This window comes from Crocodylus siamensis, chromosome 12 (assembly GCF_052110815.1).
Source record: "Crocodylus siamensis isolate JL-2025a chromosome 12, ASM5211081v1, whole genome shotgun sequence".
Classification (NCBI taxonomy): Eukaryota; Metazoa; Chordata; order Crocodylia; family Crocodylidae; genus Crocodylus; species Crocodylus siamensis.
Window position 1 is genome coordinate 38,232,113 of NC_143406.1, and position 14,642 is coordinate 38,246,754.

A 14,642-nucleotide genomic window follows, 5' to 3' on the forward strand; every position below is an offset into this window, starting at 1 on the left:
GGGGTTTGGCCACATACATCTCTTCCTTTGCTATTCAAAATGATATACACTGGGAAATTACCAGTGTAGCACAATTCACAGAGCAACTATTCCTGTCATTGTCTTATTTCAGATACATGCTATGTGCTATCATTTGCTATCATTATGTTAAATACCAGTCTGCACAACCATAATGTAAGAGATAAACCAACAGTGGAAAGGTTTATATCTATGAATCGTGGCATTAATGAAGGAGGAGACCTTCCAGAAGAATTGCTACGGGTAAGTTGCATTAAGGTGACTAAGTGTTGATTTACCATTTTGACTTGCAGCTGAAAAGCAAGTGCAACATTCTCTGATTGGTTTGTCCAGGACAGTATCAAGATTATTTTGTGGGGTGCTGCCCAGAGTCATAGGTTTGTAGTTTACTCTCTCACTTGAGACTTGAGAGGGAGAAGCACTTGATGTCACTTACAAGTAACTTCTTTGACGTCTTAAAAAATACTGATTCTTCCGCAACAATATCTTTTTTCTATTTGATATGAAGTTAAACATGGGTAAAAATAGGAAGGGGGAAAACCAGTGAAAAGGAATGTAACAGTGAAGTTCTATTGAAAAATTATCTCTGTACCATGTAGTGATAAAGTCTACTATTTTTCAAAAAACAAATTCCATCTGTAAAACTTGTGCCGAACAAAGAATTGTTTGAAAGTCTGAAAACTCTGTAAATAGGAGTGCCAGACTTTATAAGGAAAGCTATTTCTGTATTGTGAAATACATATTAAATATTGAGAGGGACGCCTATTTACAAAAAACTCTATTTTTAATTATTATATTTGTCAACTTGTAGCAAACACATAGAGGATGAGTGGATCCATTTTCTATGGTTTATAGTCTGGGTTTTTTAACATCCACAGTCTGAGAAGTGGTAACAGAATCTCTTGGAAGCATTGGCGCTAGTATGTTTGCATTACTGCACTTATTTTCTCCTTCATTTCAGAATTTGTATGAAAGTATTAAAAACGAGCCATTTAAAATTCCAGAGGATGATGGGAATGACCTGACGCACACATTTTTCAATCCAGATAGAGAAGGTTGGCTGCTGAAATTAGGTTAGTACAAAAGCAACTTTCCCAATACCTTGCTTTGTGTATCAGTGGTATGTTTGCTTCCCTAACTGCTTTGCTGTAGGTGTAATAGGATTAAATTATATTAATTCCTATCTAAAAAAAAAATCTAAAAAGTAGTAACTCTTTTACACAGCTTTGTGGAGTTACTTCTTGTTTTATACCCCAGAATTAGCTAGGTTGTCACTCAAATTTTGGAGTGGAGTTTGATTTCTTATATTTGAATCTGAAACCTCAGTAGCAGAGAGGAAGCTCTTTTTACTATTCACAAATGCCAGTGACTGATAAATTACAATTAAGTCCATAAAACTATTCCAGAAAACTGTGTGATAGTTTAAACTTAGTTTTCTGTGCAAAAAACAGTGCTTTTATCTTCAAATAGGTATTTTTGTATGTCTTTATTTTTCCATATTATTTGTGAGTTTCTGTTGGTTTGGTTTTGGCTATGATTTTTAATGAGTGGTTTAAATGTGCCTTCTTGTTTTCCTTATGGCCTATGACCTATCACCTTTCTGTTCTGTGACTGGCTGTCTCTGCTTATTCTGCATTAGGAGGTATGTACCTGATGGCTTTCCAGCCTCCTTGTTCAGTTGCTCATTCTTTTTTTCATTTTTCCTCCTCTTTCTGTTCATTTTCTAAACCCGTTTAGTTTATTGTAGTGCTGTACTTTTTCACTTAAGGTCACTAACTTTATTCTCAGTGGGACTCTGCACACACACACAAAACCAGGAGTTTAGGCATTCACTCATTCCAAATGTCTTTTGTAAAAGAAGAAAATGTTCTTTTGTAAAGCAGTAAAATGAAGGCTGGCATTCTCCCCATGCACTGAGGTGCACAGTGAGAAGGGAGCTTTCTTGCAGTGAAGAGGAACAGTTATCTTGCACTAATAACACACATTCTGTAGCATGTTTTGTTCCTTGTCCGTAAAGTTCATCTCAGTATGTTGAAAGGCTTATTTTAAACAAAACTTTTTACATTTGAAGCATACATTGCCAAACGACTAGCTGTTCTATATTCATTTTCCTGTGGAGTTTTTATTGTTAGTTTATTTTAGCTACATATAAAAACACCCCAAGAGTTTAGGGTCCCAGATCCTTTGGCACTTTGTAGTGTGCTGGTGCTGAAGTACAGACTGCTCAGCCTCTTGTTTATGGACCTCTTTGAAGTTGATGCGACTTGCTTATCCATCGGGCTTAGTGAGATAGCTAGCAAAGGGTGGGTGGAGGGAGTTGTGTTTTGAACAGGTGTCAAAACTTGGTTCTAACTTTTATTTAAAACATTGATTTAAAGACCAATATTCGCTGCCATTTCAGATCTAGATTCTGGCTCTGCTCGTGTGCAGAGAACCTTGCTTTGTATATAAACAGAACCACATTTGAGAGAAGAAAGCAAAGGGTGACTTAAGGAGCAGCCAGCAGCACTAGACACAGCTCTGACTGCTTGCAGACGGTAAAAAAAACTCCCAAAAGACTGTGCTTTATTTAAACTTGGTGCACTCCCGCGCTGAGCCCAGCACATGCCCAGAAGAGACAGCAGGTTACTTGGACTCGGCTTGCCTAATGTCTGTATAGATTGAGTGCTTTGGTGAGGCTTTTTTGGTGCTCTTATCTAAGAGCTGATTGACTCAGCTTTAGATAAAAGTGCCAAAAAGCCCTGCTGAAGTGCTCAATCTACACAGATGCTGTGGAGCGAGGTCAAGGTAACGAGCTGTTTCTTCTGGTAAAGTGTGGTTTGGTTTGTTTTGTTTTTTTTAATGTCTGCAAACAGCCAGTGAGTGATGTGTGTTGGAAGCAGAGCTTCATTCCCACCCTGTCTATACCAACTAGAAACTGAGGCTAGCACATACATATTGTACCCTGGGAGAGGGTATAGCAGTTGTAGCTACTGCAGATGTCCTCCATATTTTTTGTGCACTGTAGACAGAATGCTTCCAGGTATAACACCTGGTATAGCCTTATCACACGATGTATTAATATTAGTTTTGAAATCTTTTGAACTGATTGGTTGATGGTGCCATGTTAATCTGAACAGGCCCTGAGATAGCCCTGTTAGTTTGAAGTCATGCAGAAGGCAGGATGGCATTTTAGGCTGCATCCTTGTAGCAAAAAAAAGCACTCTTTTCTGCTGCAAGTGCATGTCCCTGCACATCTGGTTAGAGACTAACTGGTTCAGAGAGGCATGAGCTTTCATAGGCAACAACCTACTTTGTCAGATGCTTTGTCAGATACGTCCTCAAAGTATACTGGAGTCTTCAGAAGCTCATACCACTCTGAATCTCAGTGATGTCCATTAGCCACTACTCACCCATTTGTTTGATTTCTGTGTTAGCAATTGTCAATTGAAGAGAAATGAAAATGGTCCCAAGTTGTCTGGCAATGCTGATATAACATGTTCTTGGTGTCCTTGGGCTATGTGCCTTTTAGTTGTGTGACAGGGTTGTTAGTGTAGTTTTAGGACTAGATTAGACAAGCACTTGTATAGGGTGTTTTGGATAGGGATGTGCCTACCTTGAGCAAGAGGTTGGATTAGATAACATCCTGCGAGATCCCTTCCAGCCCTGCTTTTCTATAATACTATGATTTTCTGATATATTAAGTATTTGGATGATCCCGTCAAGACAGTAGGGAGTCACATCGTGCAGTGCAGTGAAAAAAAAACCATCAGTGAGAGTGCTAATTTAGAGCCTGGTACTTCTAGGTACTAAGCAATGAAGTCTGTAGGAGTTGAAGGCGTTAAGCACCTTTTGGTAGTGTACCCTTAGAACGCAGGGCAGGGAGGTTGTCTCCATTACTTCAGCTGCAGATTCTATAAACACAGTAAAATCCTCAGATACCCTCTTTGTCTTCCCAGCTAAAAAAAGCAAAGCCTCTTCCTGTTCATGCTTGAGGGCATGAACTAGTTTAACAGGCATGGTATTCATAAATGACAGAATTTGAAAGAGGACTTTTCAGTTAATGTATATTATTATTTTAACAGCATGTGATATTGTCCACCTCAGCTGAAAAGATTTTTTTAGGACAAGGAAATCCAGAAAGTAGAAATATTTCACAGAACATAAAACTGCTTTTTCCTAATAAGATTGTTACACAACTAATTATTTTAAATGATTTATTATATCTTAATATTTTCTATGGAGATTGTAAAATTTAAAATTTGAGACTATTTTAGATCTCAAATAGATGTAAAAACGCACCTGCAGAATATTGGCGTATGTAGTGAGTTTACCTTCAGCAGTTGTGACCCATTTACAATAATTTACAATAATTCCAAGGAACAGACTTTTACAGCAGGACTAGATCTTGCAGAAGATAATCACAGCCTAATCAGTCTGCTCGTTCTGCACTATACACCCTAAGTGCTGTACTTGCTAATTTTGATAAACAGCTAATAAAGGAGATACATTTGTCAAAGATAAAAGGAAAAGTAAATACATTGTCTTCAGAATGAAAATAGATTTGGATTTTTAGATGGAGCTAAGTAGTTTGACTTTAAAAATATTTAATTTAAAAAATACCACCCTGCCAAATACATTGTTTGGAGATGGGACTGAGTATAAGCACATAACAAGCACCATGACCTTTTCTTATCCAAATAACTTTTAGTGGCAAAGGGAAGCTGTGTAGAGGGAGTGCTATAGCACTGATTACAAAAGAAATAGTCAACGAAAGAAGCATGGGAGCTGTGATAAAAGAGGAAAGAAAGGGAATGAAAGAATAAAGATTCCTAAAAGTCAATAAAAGCCTCCAGTTATCTCCAAATGCTCCTTCAGTGGCACGTGGGCTCAGTACAGTGCAGTAGCAACGCATAGGGGGTGCATGGGGGTGCACCCCCTGACAGGCCACGCTCCCCGCTCTGGCAGCGGTCAGGGAAGACAGGCGGGAGGGCCTGTGCCCCCCTTGTGAGCACCGGCTGGGGAGCAGGAGCGTCGCAGCCACTTCCAGGAGTGCCACAGCCACTTTCCAATTGGTGTAGTCAGCCACAGGGGGCCCCCTCCCCCCTGCCCCCACTCACTAATGTGGGAGGGCATGTGCTGGGGGGGGCACATGCCCTCCTGACTAAGGCAGCACCAGTCACCCAGGGTACAGTGTGTTGTACCTTCTCAAGAACTGGTTGTACTGGAGTCCCAGTGGTAAAAGCCTACATTAAACTGAAGGGCACTGCCCTTGAAACACCCACAACAAAAGGGTTAATTGGATAGGGAAATGAAACATCCCAGGAATCTTCCTATGAATCAGACTACAAATATGTAAGGCCTCCTGTTCCTTGGAGGGACTGAGTTTTGTCAGTAAGCACTCTGGGGCAGACAAATGTTTCTGCTAGTTTGTGAGCTGTAGAGGTGTGGATACAGTGACCAATAATAGCTTGATGATTTTTTTTTGTCTTGTTGCCAGGAGGCTTGAATAGCAATAGCAGCATATTAGAGAAAGAGATCTTGACTCCCATTGTTGGAGTAGCATTAACTCACTTTTTGTAGGAAGCGGTGTATTATTAATAAATGAGTGAAGTCTGCCTAAATTTAAATAGGATTTAAACACTGTAACATTCATTAGGATCAAAATATTAAGGGGTTGATTCAAGCAGATAGAAAAAAAGCTCAAGCGATCAGTTATTCTCATATTTGTTTTAAACCTGAAGATGGAAGAGGTATTTTCCAGAAAAGGAGATTAGAGCAGAAGAAAGCCACTGAAGGTATCAAGCCGGTGCTTTTTGTTTTGCTTTTAAATGTGGTGTTTGCCCTTTTCTTTCCTCTTGCACGTAATGCTGCTCTTTTCGGTTGTCTTGCCTGGGGAAAGATGTGTCTTGGTGTGCTTTTTGTAAAGTTTGTCTGCCCCCAAAATGCAAAGGTCTATAAAGTCTGCAGAACATTCTCGTTTGTGGGATTTGCCTGTGGTGCACTGTTCAGAGGTGATTTTGTATTAATAAATAAATCCTGCCAAATCCAAGCATCAGAACTGATGAAAAGAAAAAAACTGTGGCTGTCAGCTGTCCCAAGATTTTGATTGTGGCTAGAAGGGCTGGGAAGTTTGGCCACCTTTGGTGCATGCTGCAAGCAAAGGATCTGTAGCATAGTGAATTTAACCAAATATCACTCATACCAGCTTGAGACATTAGCTTTTGATTTGTGCTGAAGACTTGCATGAGGATTAATAAGGAGCCAAATAAAGGTGTTGGTACAACACCTCCCATTTTAAGAGTTTAAAGCTGGATAATGGACATCTGTGGAGAGCATTCCTGGGGCATTATCCTTTTTTCCAAAATCCTCTCTTGGCAAATAGTTGAATCAATGTCTGGTGCTAAAATTTTACAGTCAATGAATTGCAATTAATGGCTTGAATCTCATACTGTTCTGATTAGGGGGGAAAACAGGTCCTTTGAAACCTGGTATTTTACTAACCAGAAGAAACACATAGCTGTGATCAATAGACGAATTTTAACACATTCAGGGAAGGACCCAAACTTCCTGGCCTACTCTGTACCTGGTATTTGTCCCCCATGGTTCTCCTCAAGAGGATGTTTTTTGTCCTCCACTCCCCTGAATGCAACTAGTGTTTACTGGCCCGTGATACTTTTTCAAATAGATCAGGTTTTTTTTTGAGAATGATGTGATTTTAAACTTATGCAGTAATTTTTTTGTTGGGTAAACTTTTTCTTGTGTGTGGAAACCTAAACTTGGCTCAATCACTGTGCACTGCTTTAGCTGTTGAATCAGCTTCTGAGGCTTTCTAATTCACTGAACTGAAATGGGTTATTCAAAATTATTTGTGAAGTTCATTTTTTTAAATATTCATTTTTGTCACTTTTAATTCCTCTACAACTTCTTGATTGAGTGGCACATAATGCTAAAATTGCTGTACAAACTGCCTAACTTTTTGGTACTTCCTTTGATACATAACTAATTTATCTTGATGCTTTGGTAATATTAAGAACTTTTAAGTTTTTTAAGTTGCTAATAAACACTGCACAACTTTTTGTGCTTCTAGTTCTTAACTCTCTGTTCTTTAAATATTATGGTTTCATATGGTATTTTCCAAATCCTCTTCTGACAGATTAATTCCTTTTAAATGTTTTTTTTTGTTGTTTTTCTGGTTTATTTTTTTTAAACTGACAGCCAGAGTGGGACTTAAAGCAGGGATAATCATATCCTTTCTCACCATTGGGAGCCTTAGATATTCAGAACCACAGAGAAAAATGTTTTTGTGCCATAGTTAATCCTTAGCCTGTAATCTGAAGTATGATGTTATGATCAGTATAATCATGCTGACCAGACCCTGCTTTTATAGCCTAGAATGATATCTTCAAATGTACATTGTATGTTGGGTACTGTTGATTGACCTGCTGAACTGAGGAGTGCAAAATACACTCCAGGATTTTCATTATCAAATGGCATAGAAGCTGGCCCATATTGGTAAGTAGGGCTGACCAGGAAATGATTTCTCACCGAGCAATAACTTTCCTATTTTGCACTAGAACAAAAGTTTTATGGGTTTTTGGGTGAGAGAAAAACATACAGTAGTTCAGGGGAGATGTGGGAGATCTAAATTCAAGTCTAAGCACTGCCTGATTTAACTGGGCTCTTGAACCTACATCCTGGGTAGGGTGCCCCAGCTACCCTGGCTGGGCTGTCTATTTGCTTTCCTGCTTCCCATCAGAAATCCCACCGTAGGACTGAGAAAAGTTTCACAACAAAATTTTCATCAAAACTGATACATTCACATCAGAAGTTTCAGTTTTGATGAATTGGTCATTTCCAGCAAAGGATTGATTGTTTGGAAAGGGTCTGATCTGTTCTGTTGTTAAGTAAGTCACTTACTGAATTCCAGATACTACCAGTGCTTTTTAAGCTTGCTGTGCCTGCTTTTGTACAGGCCTTCTTATAAATATGTGGTTCTGATCTTACTTATTCAAATCTAACCTTGTATAACAGTTTATGAATTATCCCTTTGTTCACTGTCTCTGTTAGTGGTAACCAGTTTGTATTTTGAAACACAATGTCTTCCTCTCCATTTTGCCATATCACCATCTGTCCCATAGAATCTCCCTGTGTACTTGGTCTAGACACACAAATATGTAGCTACAGAATACATTCAGTGCTGAACTAATGGAAACTTATATTACATATTATGAAAAATGTTATATGACAAGGAACAGTGAGCTGCAGCTGTTCTCTTAATTTTGTTGTCTTACCTGATGCTTATTCTTGGAGCCACAATTGAGTCAGGCAAAAGCAGATGTCGTTTTTTCCACTACTCAAACTCCTCCTGAGACATGGTCCAACTCTTACCCAAGTCAATGGGAGTCACTAATAAATAATTAATAATTTAAGATTGCTGATCCCAATGCATATATTAAGCTCACCATACCATTCACTGTGTCATGGTTACTGCATTTTACACTACTTTACTTTCCTGCCTCATTGTTTTATCACTCCCACTTTCTGTCCCACTTCCAGGTTGAGTTTTTCTTAAACTGGGTGTGTGTATGATGGAAATGTAACTTGTTGAGTAAATGCAGACAATGCACTGAATTACCTAATGTAACCAGCCAAAGCGGGATATGACACATAATAATACCCAGTCTAAAACACAAAAATCCAACAGGCTGGTTACATAAAGTTCCCGGATATCCAAGCTATTCCTAGAATTGTTCTCTAGCCAAAGATCTATTTAATGGTAAACAAAAAAGCAGCTTTCTTGAGTAAGGGGGAGCTACAAATAAAACTTAGTCTGTATCCTGGATTTAGTTTTGTGATTACTTTAAGATGATTAGCCCCCTGGGTGATGGTTCATGCGTTAATGAGATTTTTGTGCTCACTGTATTCAGTAATGAGATCAAGGCTATTGAGAATACAAAGTAATGAGATTAAATTGCTGATGAATGGTTGATGCACAGGTGATGACATAACCCTGAAATCATTTTAACTTTTGTGGAACTATGTTTGGTTATTACTAAAATGAGAATACATTATCTGCATTTGTCTTTCCTGAAAACTGACTTTAAAAATAATGCAATTGTGCGGGGGAAAAAACCTCTAGCATAATACAAAAGTTAAAGGGAAGAGGTAATTTAATATGTGCCCTTAGGAGAAAAAGTTCCATACAGTATGACATCAACAATTGTAAGAAAAATGAGGGGTGCACTGATAGAGATTTTTTTGGCCAATACCAAATCCCAATTTTTAACAAGCCATATTAGCCAATACCTGTCTGATTCCGATATGCATCCCAGCAGCATGGAGAGCAGCTGGGTCTAGCTGGTAAGTGCTGTGGGGGAAGGGGTGGGGGAGAGAATGGGCATGGGGGGGGCAGATGAAGGCCCCTGCGGTGAGGGAGGGAGTGGGGTTGGGTTGGGGCAGAGGCAGGTGTTTTCCAGCTGGGGTGGGGTGGGGTGTGGGATGGAGTTGCAGCTCATGCAGGGTGCATAGTGGGGGGTGTGACTCTTACTGCTGTGCATACCCTGGAGAGGCGTGTGTCCCCGTATCTGTGCACAGGGTGAGGATGGGCTGCCACTGCGAACTAGGGATGGGGTGGCGCTGGACTCTTCCCGATGCAGGGCTGGGCCAGGCTGCACTGTGGTTGGGAGGTGGTAATGCTGGGGTGGGGGCTACAGTGAATTTTGGGGTGCACAGATATGGGGGCAGATGCTCCCCCACCCCATGGCCTCCCAGGTGTGCACAATGGCTGGATCTGCCCTCCCCTTCCCCACCTGGATGAGCCATGGATCCATCCTGGACTCTGTTCCATCCCAGCTGGCAGCTTCTGCCCCAGCCCCACTCCCTCCCTCACTGCAGGGGACTTGATCTGCCCTCTCCCCACACCCCTTCCCTCCCTTCTCACCCCTTCCCCCAGAACAGACTTACCAGCCGGACCCTGCTGCTCTCCATGCCGCCGAGCTGTGCTGCTGGCCGTGTGCATGCTGTGGCTGTGCGCATGCATGGGGCATTTATTAGCCACATTATCAGCCATATCAGACAAAAAAACTGATTGCTGATACTCTCAATTTTCCTCATAGCGGTGCTCATCTGATATGGGACCGATGTATTGGTGCACCTCTAAGAAAAAATGAGAAAATCCTTATTTATAATATAGCTCTATTATGCTTAACTAACTGAACAAGAAAATTAACCTCACTCAGCTTCATATTATACCAAGAAGTGCTATTTGAAGTTAAAACTGTGGTTCTGTTCTGAAGAACAAGTATAACAGGGTATTGGGAAGTTCTACATTTATCTGGCGCTGCTTCACATATGCTTTGCTTGTAAGTAAAATAATTTGCAGTCAATAATCACATGCCCTCATCTTAAAATCTGAAAGTCAAGTAGGGCTTTTAATGATTCATACATCTTTGTGAGCATGGGATGTCAAATTAGTTATATCCTAGTCTTGCATTGATCTAAATGAGGACAAACTCTTGTTCTACATATGGAACCTTATTAAAAGATCTGTTGATGATCCAGTTCCCTCTTCCAAGTGGTATTGTCTGCACTGCAGATAGGAAGATGGCCCCTATATCCCATATTCTTGTCCATAACCAAAGCAGATATGAAAACACACAGAGGAACAGACCTGTTCCAAAAATACTCTTTTTTAGGGGTGCACTGATAGAGAGTTTGGGGGGCTGATACTGATAGCCAATATTTAAAGAGGCTTGTCGGCCAATACCAATCTGATATCTGATACAGCTGCCATCAGGTGGTAAATCTGGTGTGGTGAAAGGGGAGGGGGAGGGAAGGGGCATGGGGGCACAGATCAAGGCTGCTTGCTTGCATCCCAGGAGAGTGGGGGGGCATATGCCCCTGAATCTGCTTGGTGCAGTATAGACTGCAGCTGTGGGGTGGAGCTGGAGCCGGAGCTGCGTGGGGCTCTTCTTCGCAAGGACTGGGCTTGGAGTGAGCTCTGGCAGCACTGGGAGGAGGCTGCAGCCACCCCAGATTTTGCTGCAGCTCTGCTCCCAGCCCTGTGCTACCGCTGGCGCAGCCCTGGCTTTCCCCAGTGCTTGGATAGAGGCGGGGCATTCAGCCGGGGCTGCACTGGCTGGTGGCATGGGGCTAGGAGTGGAGCTGCATCAAAATTTGGGGTGGCTGCAGCCTCCCCCCAGTGCCGCCGGAGCCTGCTCTGAGCCCAGCCCCTGGCAAGAAAAGCCCCACACAGCGCCAGCTCTGGCTCCACCCTGCACCTTGCAGATCTGGGGGCACCGCCCCCCTGCCATCCCAGGGTGCAAGCAACGGTGGGAGCTACCACCACCCCATGAGCTGCACCTCTGTCCCACATCTCCCTCTGCCCCAGCTGGGCACCGGCTGCCTCTGCCCTCTCCCTAACCGTAGGAGTGTTGATTTGTCCCCCCATGCCCCTTCCCTCCCCTTCTGACTTACCAGCTGGAGGCAGCTCCCCACGCTGCTGGCTCTGCTCCGTGCTGTGCTGCAGCTACATGCAGCCCAGTCATTTATCAGCCAAATTATTGGCCCTATCGGGCCAATATCCAATTTAGACAATTTTCTTTATATCAGTACCAATCCAATATCAGACCAATGTATCACTGCACCTCTACTGTTTTGACATGTACTTGTAAAATACCAGAGGAGTAGTTGTAAAGAGCATGGCCATAGACTTTTCACTGTGGGTGCTGGAGATGGGCTAAGGAGTAGCAGTCTTATATTGCAGCAGTGGAAATTTAGGTTGGATATTGGGAAGAATGTTCTCCCATGAGGTTGGCTAAGCTTTGAAACAGGCAACCTAGAAGAGACTGGAATCTCCATCCTTGGATGTTTTAAAGAGCAGGTTATACAAACAATTATCTACAATGGTTTAGACAGGGATGATCCTGTCTTGAGCAAGGGACTGGAGTAGATCACCTCCTGAATTTCCTCCCAGACCTACTTTTTATGACTTATTCACAGTATAATTTAACTACTTCTGACCTTCAGTTACAGTAACACTTAAATTCCTTTAACCTTAATTCATCTGTGCCTTATCCATTTTTAACTAAGCATTTAAACCTTATTTTGAAAACCATTAAATATTAAGTAACAAGACTAAATTACTCTTATCCCTCATCCAGAGCCTTGATAAGAAAACAATTTTAATTTAGTGGTGCCTTCTATTTATAGGGGGAAGAGTGAAAACATGGAAACGGAGATGGTTTATTCTGACTGATAATTGCCTGTATTATTTTGAATACACAACAGTAAGTATGTGTGTGTTCTCTCAGAGAGAGAATCTGTAATTTTAGAAAATAACTGAATAATAATGTACTACTTTTTCTATCCTTTTAGGACAAAGAACCTAGAGGAATTATTCCTTTGGAAAACCTTAGCATAAGAGAAGTTGAAGATCCTAGGAAACCAGTAAGGATGTTATTTTTTGCTTCTTTTTAAGGAACATAGTAAATAAGGTCTTTATATGATATCTACTTAGATTAAAGCTCTAATTCCACATTTTAGTTCTTATTTAAAATCATTTCTCTGTCTTCAGAATTGCTTTGAGCTTTATAACCCTAGCCACAAAGGTCAAGTAATTAAAGCCTGTAAAACGGAAGCTGATGGGAGAGTGGTAGAAGGCAACCATGTTGTGTACAGGATATCTGCTCCCACCCCAGAAGAGAAAGAAGAATGGATCAAATCTATTAAGTAAGTTCAAAGTCTCCACTAGCTCTCAGATTTGCTGAAGTGGAAATTGTACATAAATTCCTTTCTGAGTAGCGTGTTGAAACATTTTGCTGTACTAACTAACTTTTCTTAAAATGTTTAAACAATGGCTAGGCACAAAGGGTCTGTCTTAAAGATTAATGACTAGCTGCAAGGTATTGCTGGGCCAAGGTGCAGTAACCTCACTAGTGACCAGTCCTAAAGAAATGTCCTGTGTTGCTGCTGTTCTAGGTTTTATGAACTGAACATGAAGATTGGGAAAGTACTACTTTTTCTGCTGAGCAATGATGTTTATTAGCATGTACAAGCCCTTTCATGAATCATATTTTCACCTCCATATTAGGGACTTACTGATGTCCAATGGAAAAATATAAAATTATTTAAAAAACTATATAAATTATTGAACATTTCTGGCATTTCTTCCCCTTCCCAACTACTAGACACTTGCATTAAAACTGGAACTGTGGAAATGACCAAATCGCAGATGGAATGGATGTGGTTGGCTGATGGGAGGGTAACTTGCATTTGTATCAAAACGTACTGAACCAAATTGGTAGCAAGCAAGAGAAACCTTTGTGTACAACCCTCTTACATCTGCTAAACCATAGACTTAGTGGCATATACATTCAACATGTTCACAGCTTGCCTTTCCCTTAGAGGCTGAAAGCAGGTAGACACTTTTAAGACAGGATTATAGGAACATAGGGCTGGAGGAGCTCTCTCAAGGTCATCTAGTTCAGCTCCCTGCTCAAAGCAGAATCATTCCTGACTAAATCATGCCAGCCAAGTGTCTGTCTAACCTGCTCTAGAAAGCTTCCACAGATAGTGATTTCACAACTTCTTTAGGTAGAAGTAGACTTCTGGAGAGAAAGAACTTTCAAGATAAGAGCACAAACCTTCTTACTAAATTCATATTCCTCTGTTAGCTGAAAACCCCATTGCTGATTTTCTTTTTTTCTTTTCTTTTCTGTTTTGTTTAAATAAGTGTTCCTTTACCATCCTGTTACAGCTATGTACTCTTTCTGGGTATGGACAGACATACCCTTCAATTGCTTTCAAAGGGGGTAGAGGAGCTGTAACTAGCACTGGTCAGGCCGCAGTTGGAGTGCTGCGTCCAGTTCTGGGCGCTGCACTTCAAGAGGGATGTGGACAGCATGGAGAGGGTCCAGAGGAGGCCACTCGCATGATCAGGGGACAGCAGGGCAGGCCCTATGAGGAGAGGCTGAGGGACCTGAACCTGTTCAGCCTCCAAAAGAGAAGGCTGAGGGGGGATCTAGTGGCCTGTTATAAACTAGTCAGGGGGGACCAGCAGGCACTGGGGGAGTCCCTGTTCCCCCGAGCACTGCCAGGAGTGACCAGGAATAATGGTCACAAGCTGGCGGAGGGTAGATTTAGGCTGGATATCAGGAGGCACTACTTCACGGTCAGGGCGGCTAGGATCTGGAACCAACTTCCAAGAGAAGTGGTGTAGGCTCCTACTCTGGGGGTTTTTAAGAGGAGGCTAGATGAGCACCTTGCTGGGGTCGTTTGACCCCAGTACTCTTTCCTGCCATGGCAGGGGGTCACACTAGATGATCTACTCAAGTCCTTTCCGACCTTAGAAACTATGAAACTATGAAACTATTAAGTTTGCATGATCTTGTAGTGATACAAATGAGTTAACTTGCCCAAACTATGACCTTGGATGAAACAGGGTTAAAATTGGAGTGGTTTTGCTATATTTATATCACTACCAAATCTTACAGCTGTAGGAGTTGCATCAAGACCAGGGATTCTGGTTTTCTCTGTTAAACAATAGTAGATTCTCTGATTAAAATGAAAAACACCCAAATTGCTCTGATTAAAAACCCCCAATCCACATTTTTTTACGATTAAAATGAAATGCCACGGTATGT

General features: G+C 41.4%; 1 protein-coding gene across 2 annotated transcripts in view; it reads left to right on the forward strand.

Moving 5' to 3' along the window:
- Positions 1-14,642, forward strand: part of CYTH3 (cytohesin 3) — a 105,544-nt gene that overhangs the window by 75,566 nt on the left and 15,336 nt on the right. For both annotated transcript variants that reach the window (XM_090024629.1, XM_090024630.1), the window contains 5 exons: positions 113-261; positions 980-1,091; positions 12,211-12,287; positions 12,376-12,447; positions 12,575-12,729. In XM_090024629.1, the coding sequence (XP_089880755.1) occupies positions 113-261; positions 980-1,091; positions 12,211-12,287; positions 12,376-12,447; positions 12,575-12,729 (565 nt within the window). The remainder of the gene's footprint in view (positions 1-112; positions 262-979; positions 1,092-12,210; positions 12,288-12,375; positions 12,448-12,574; positions 12,730-14,642) is intronic.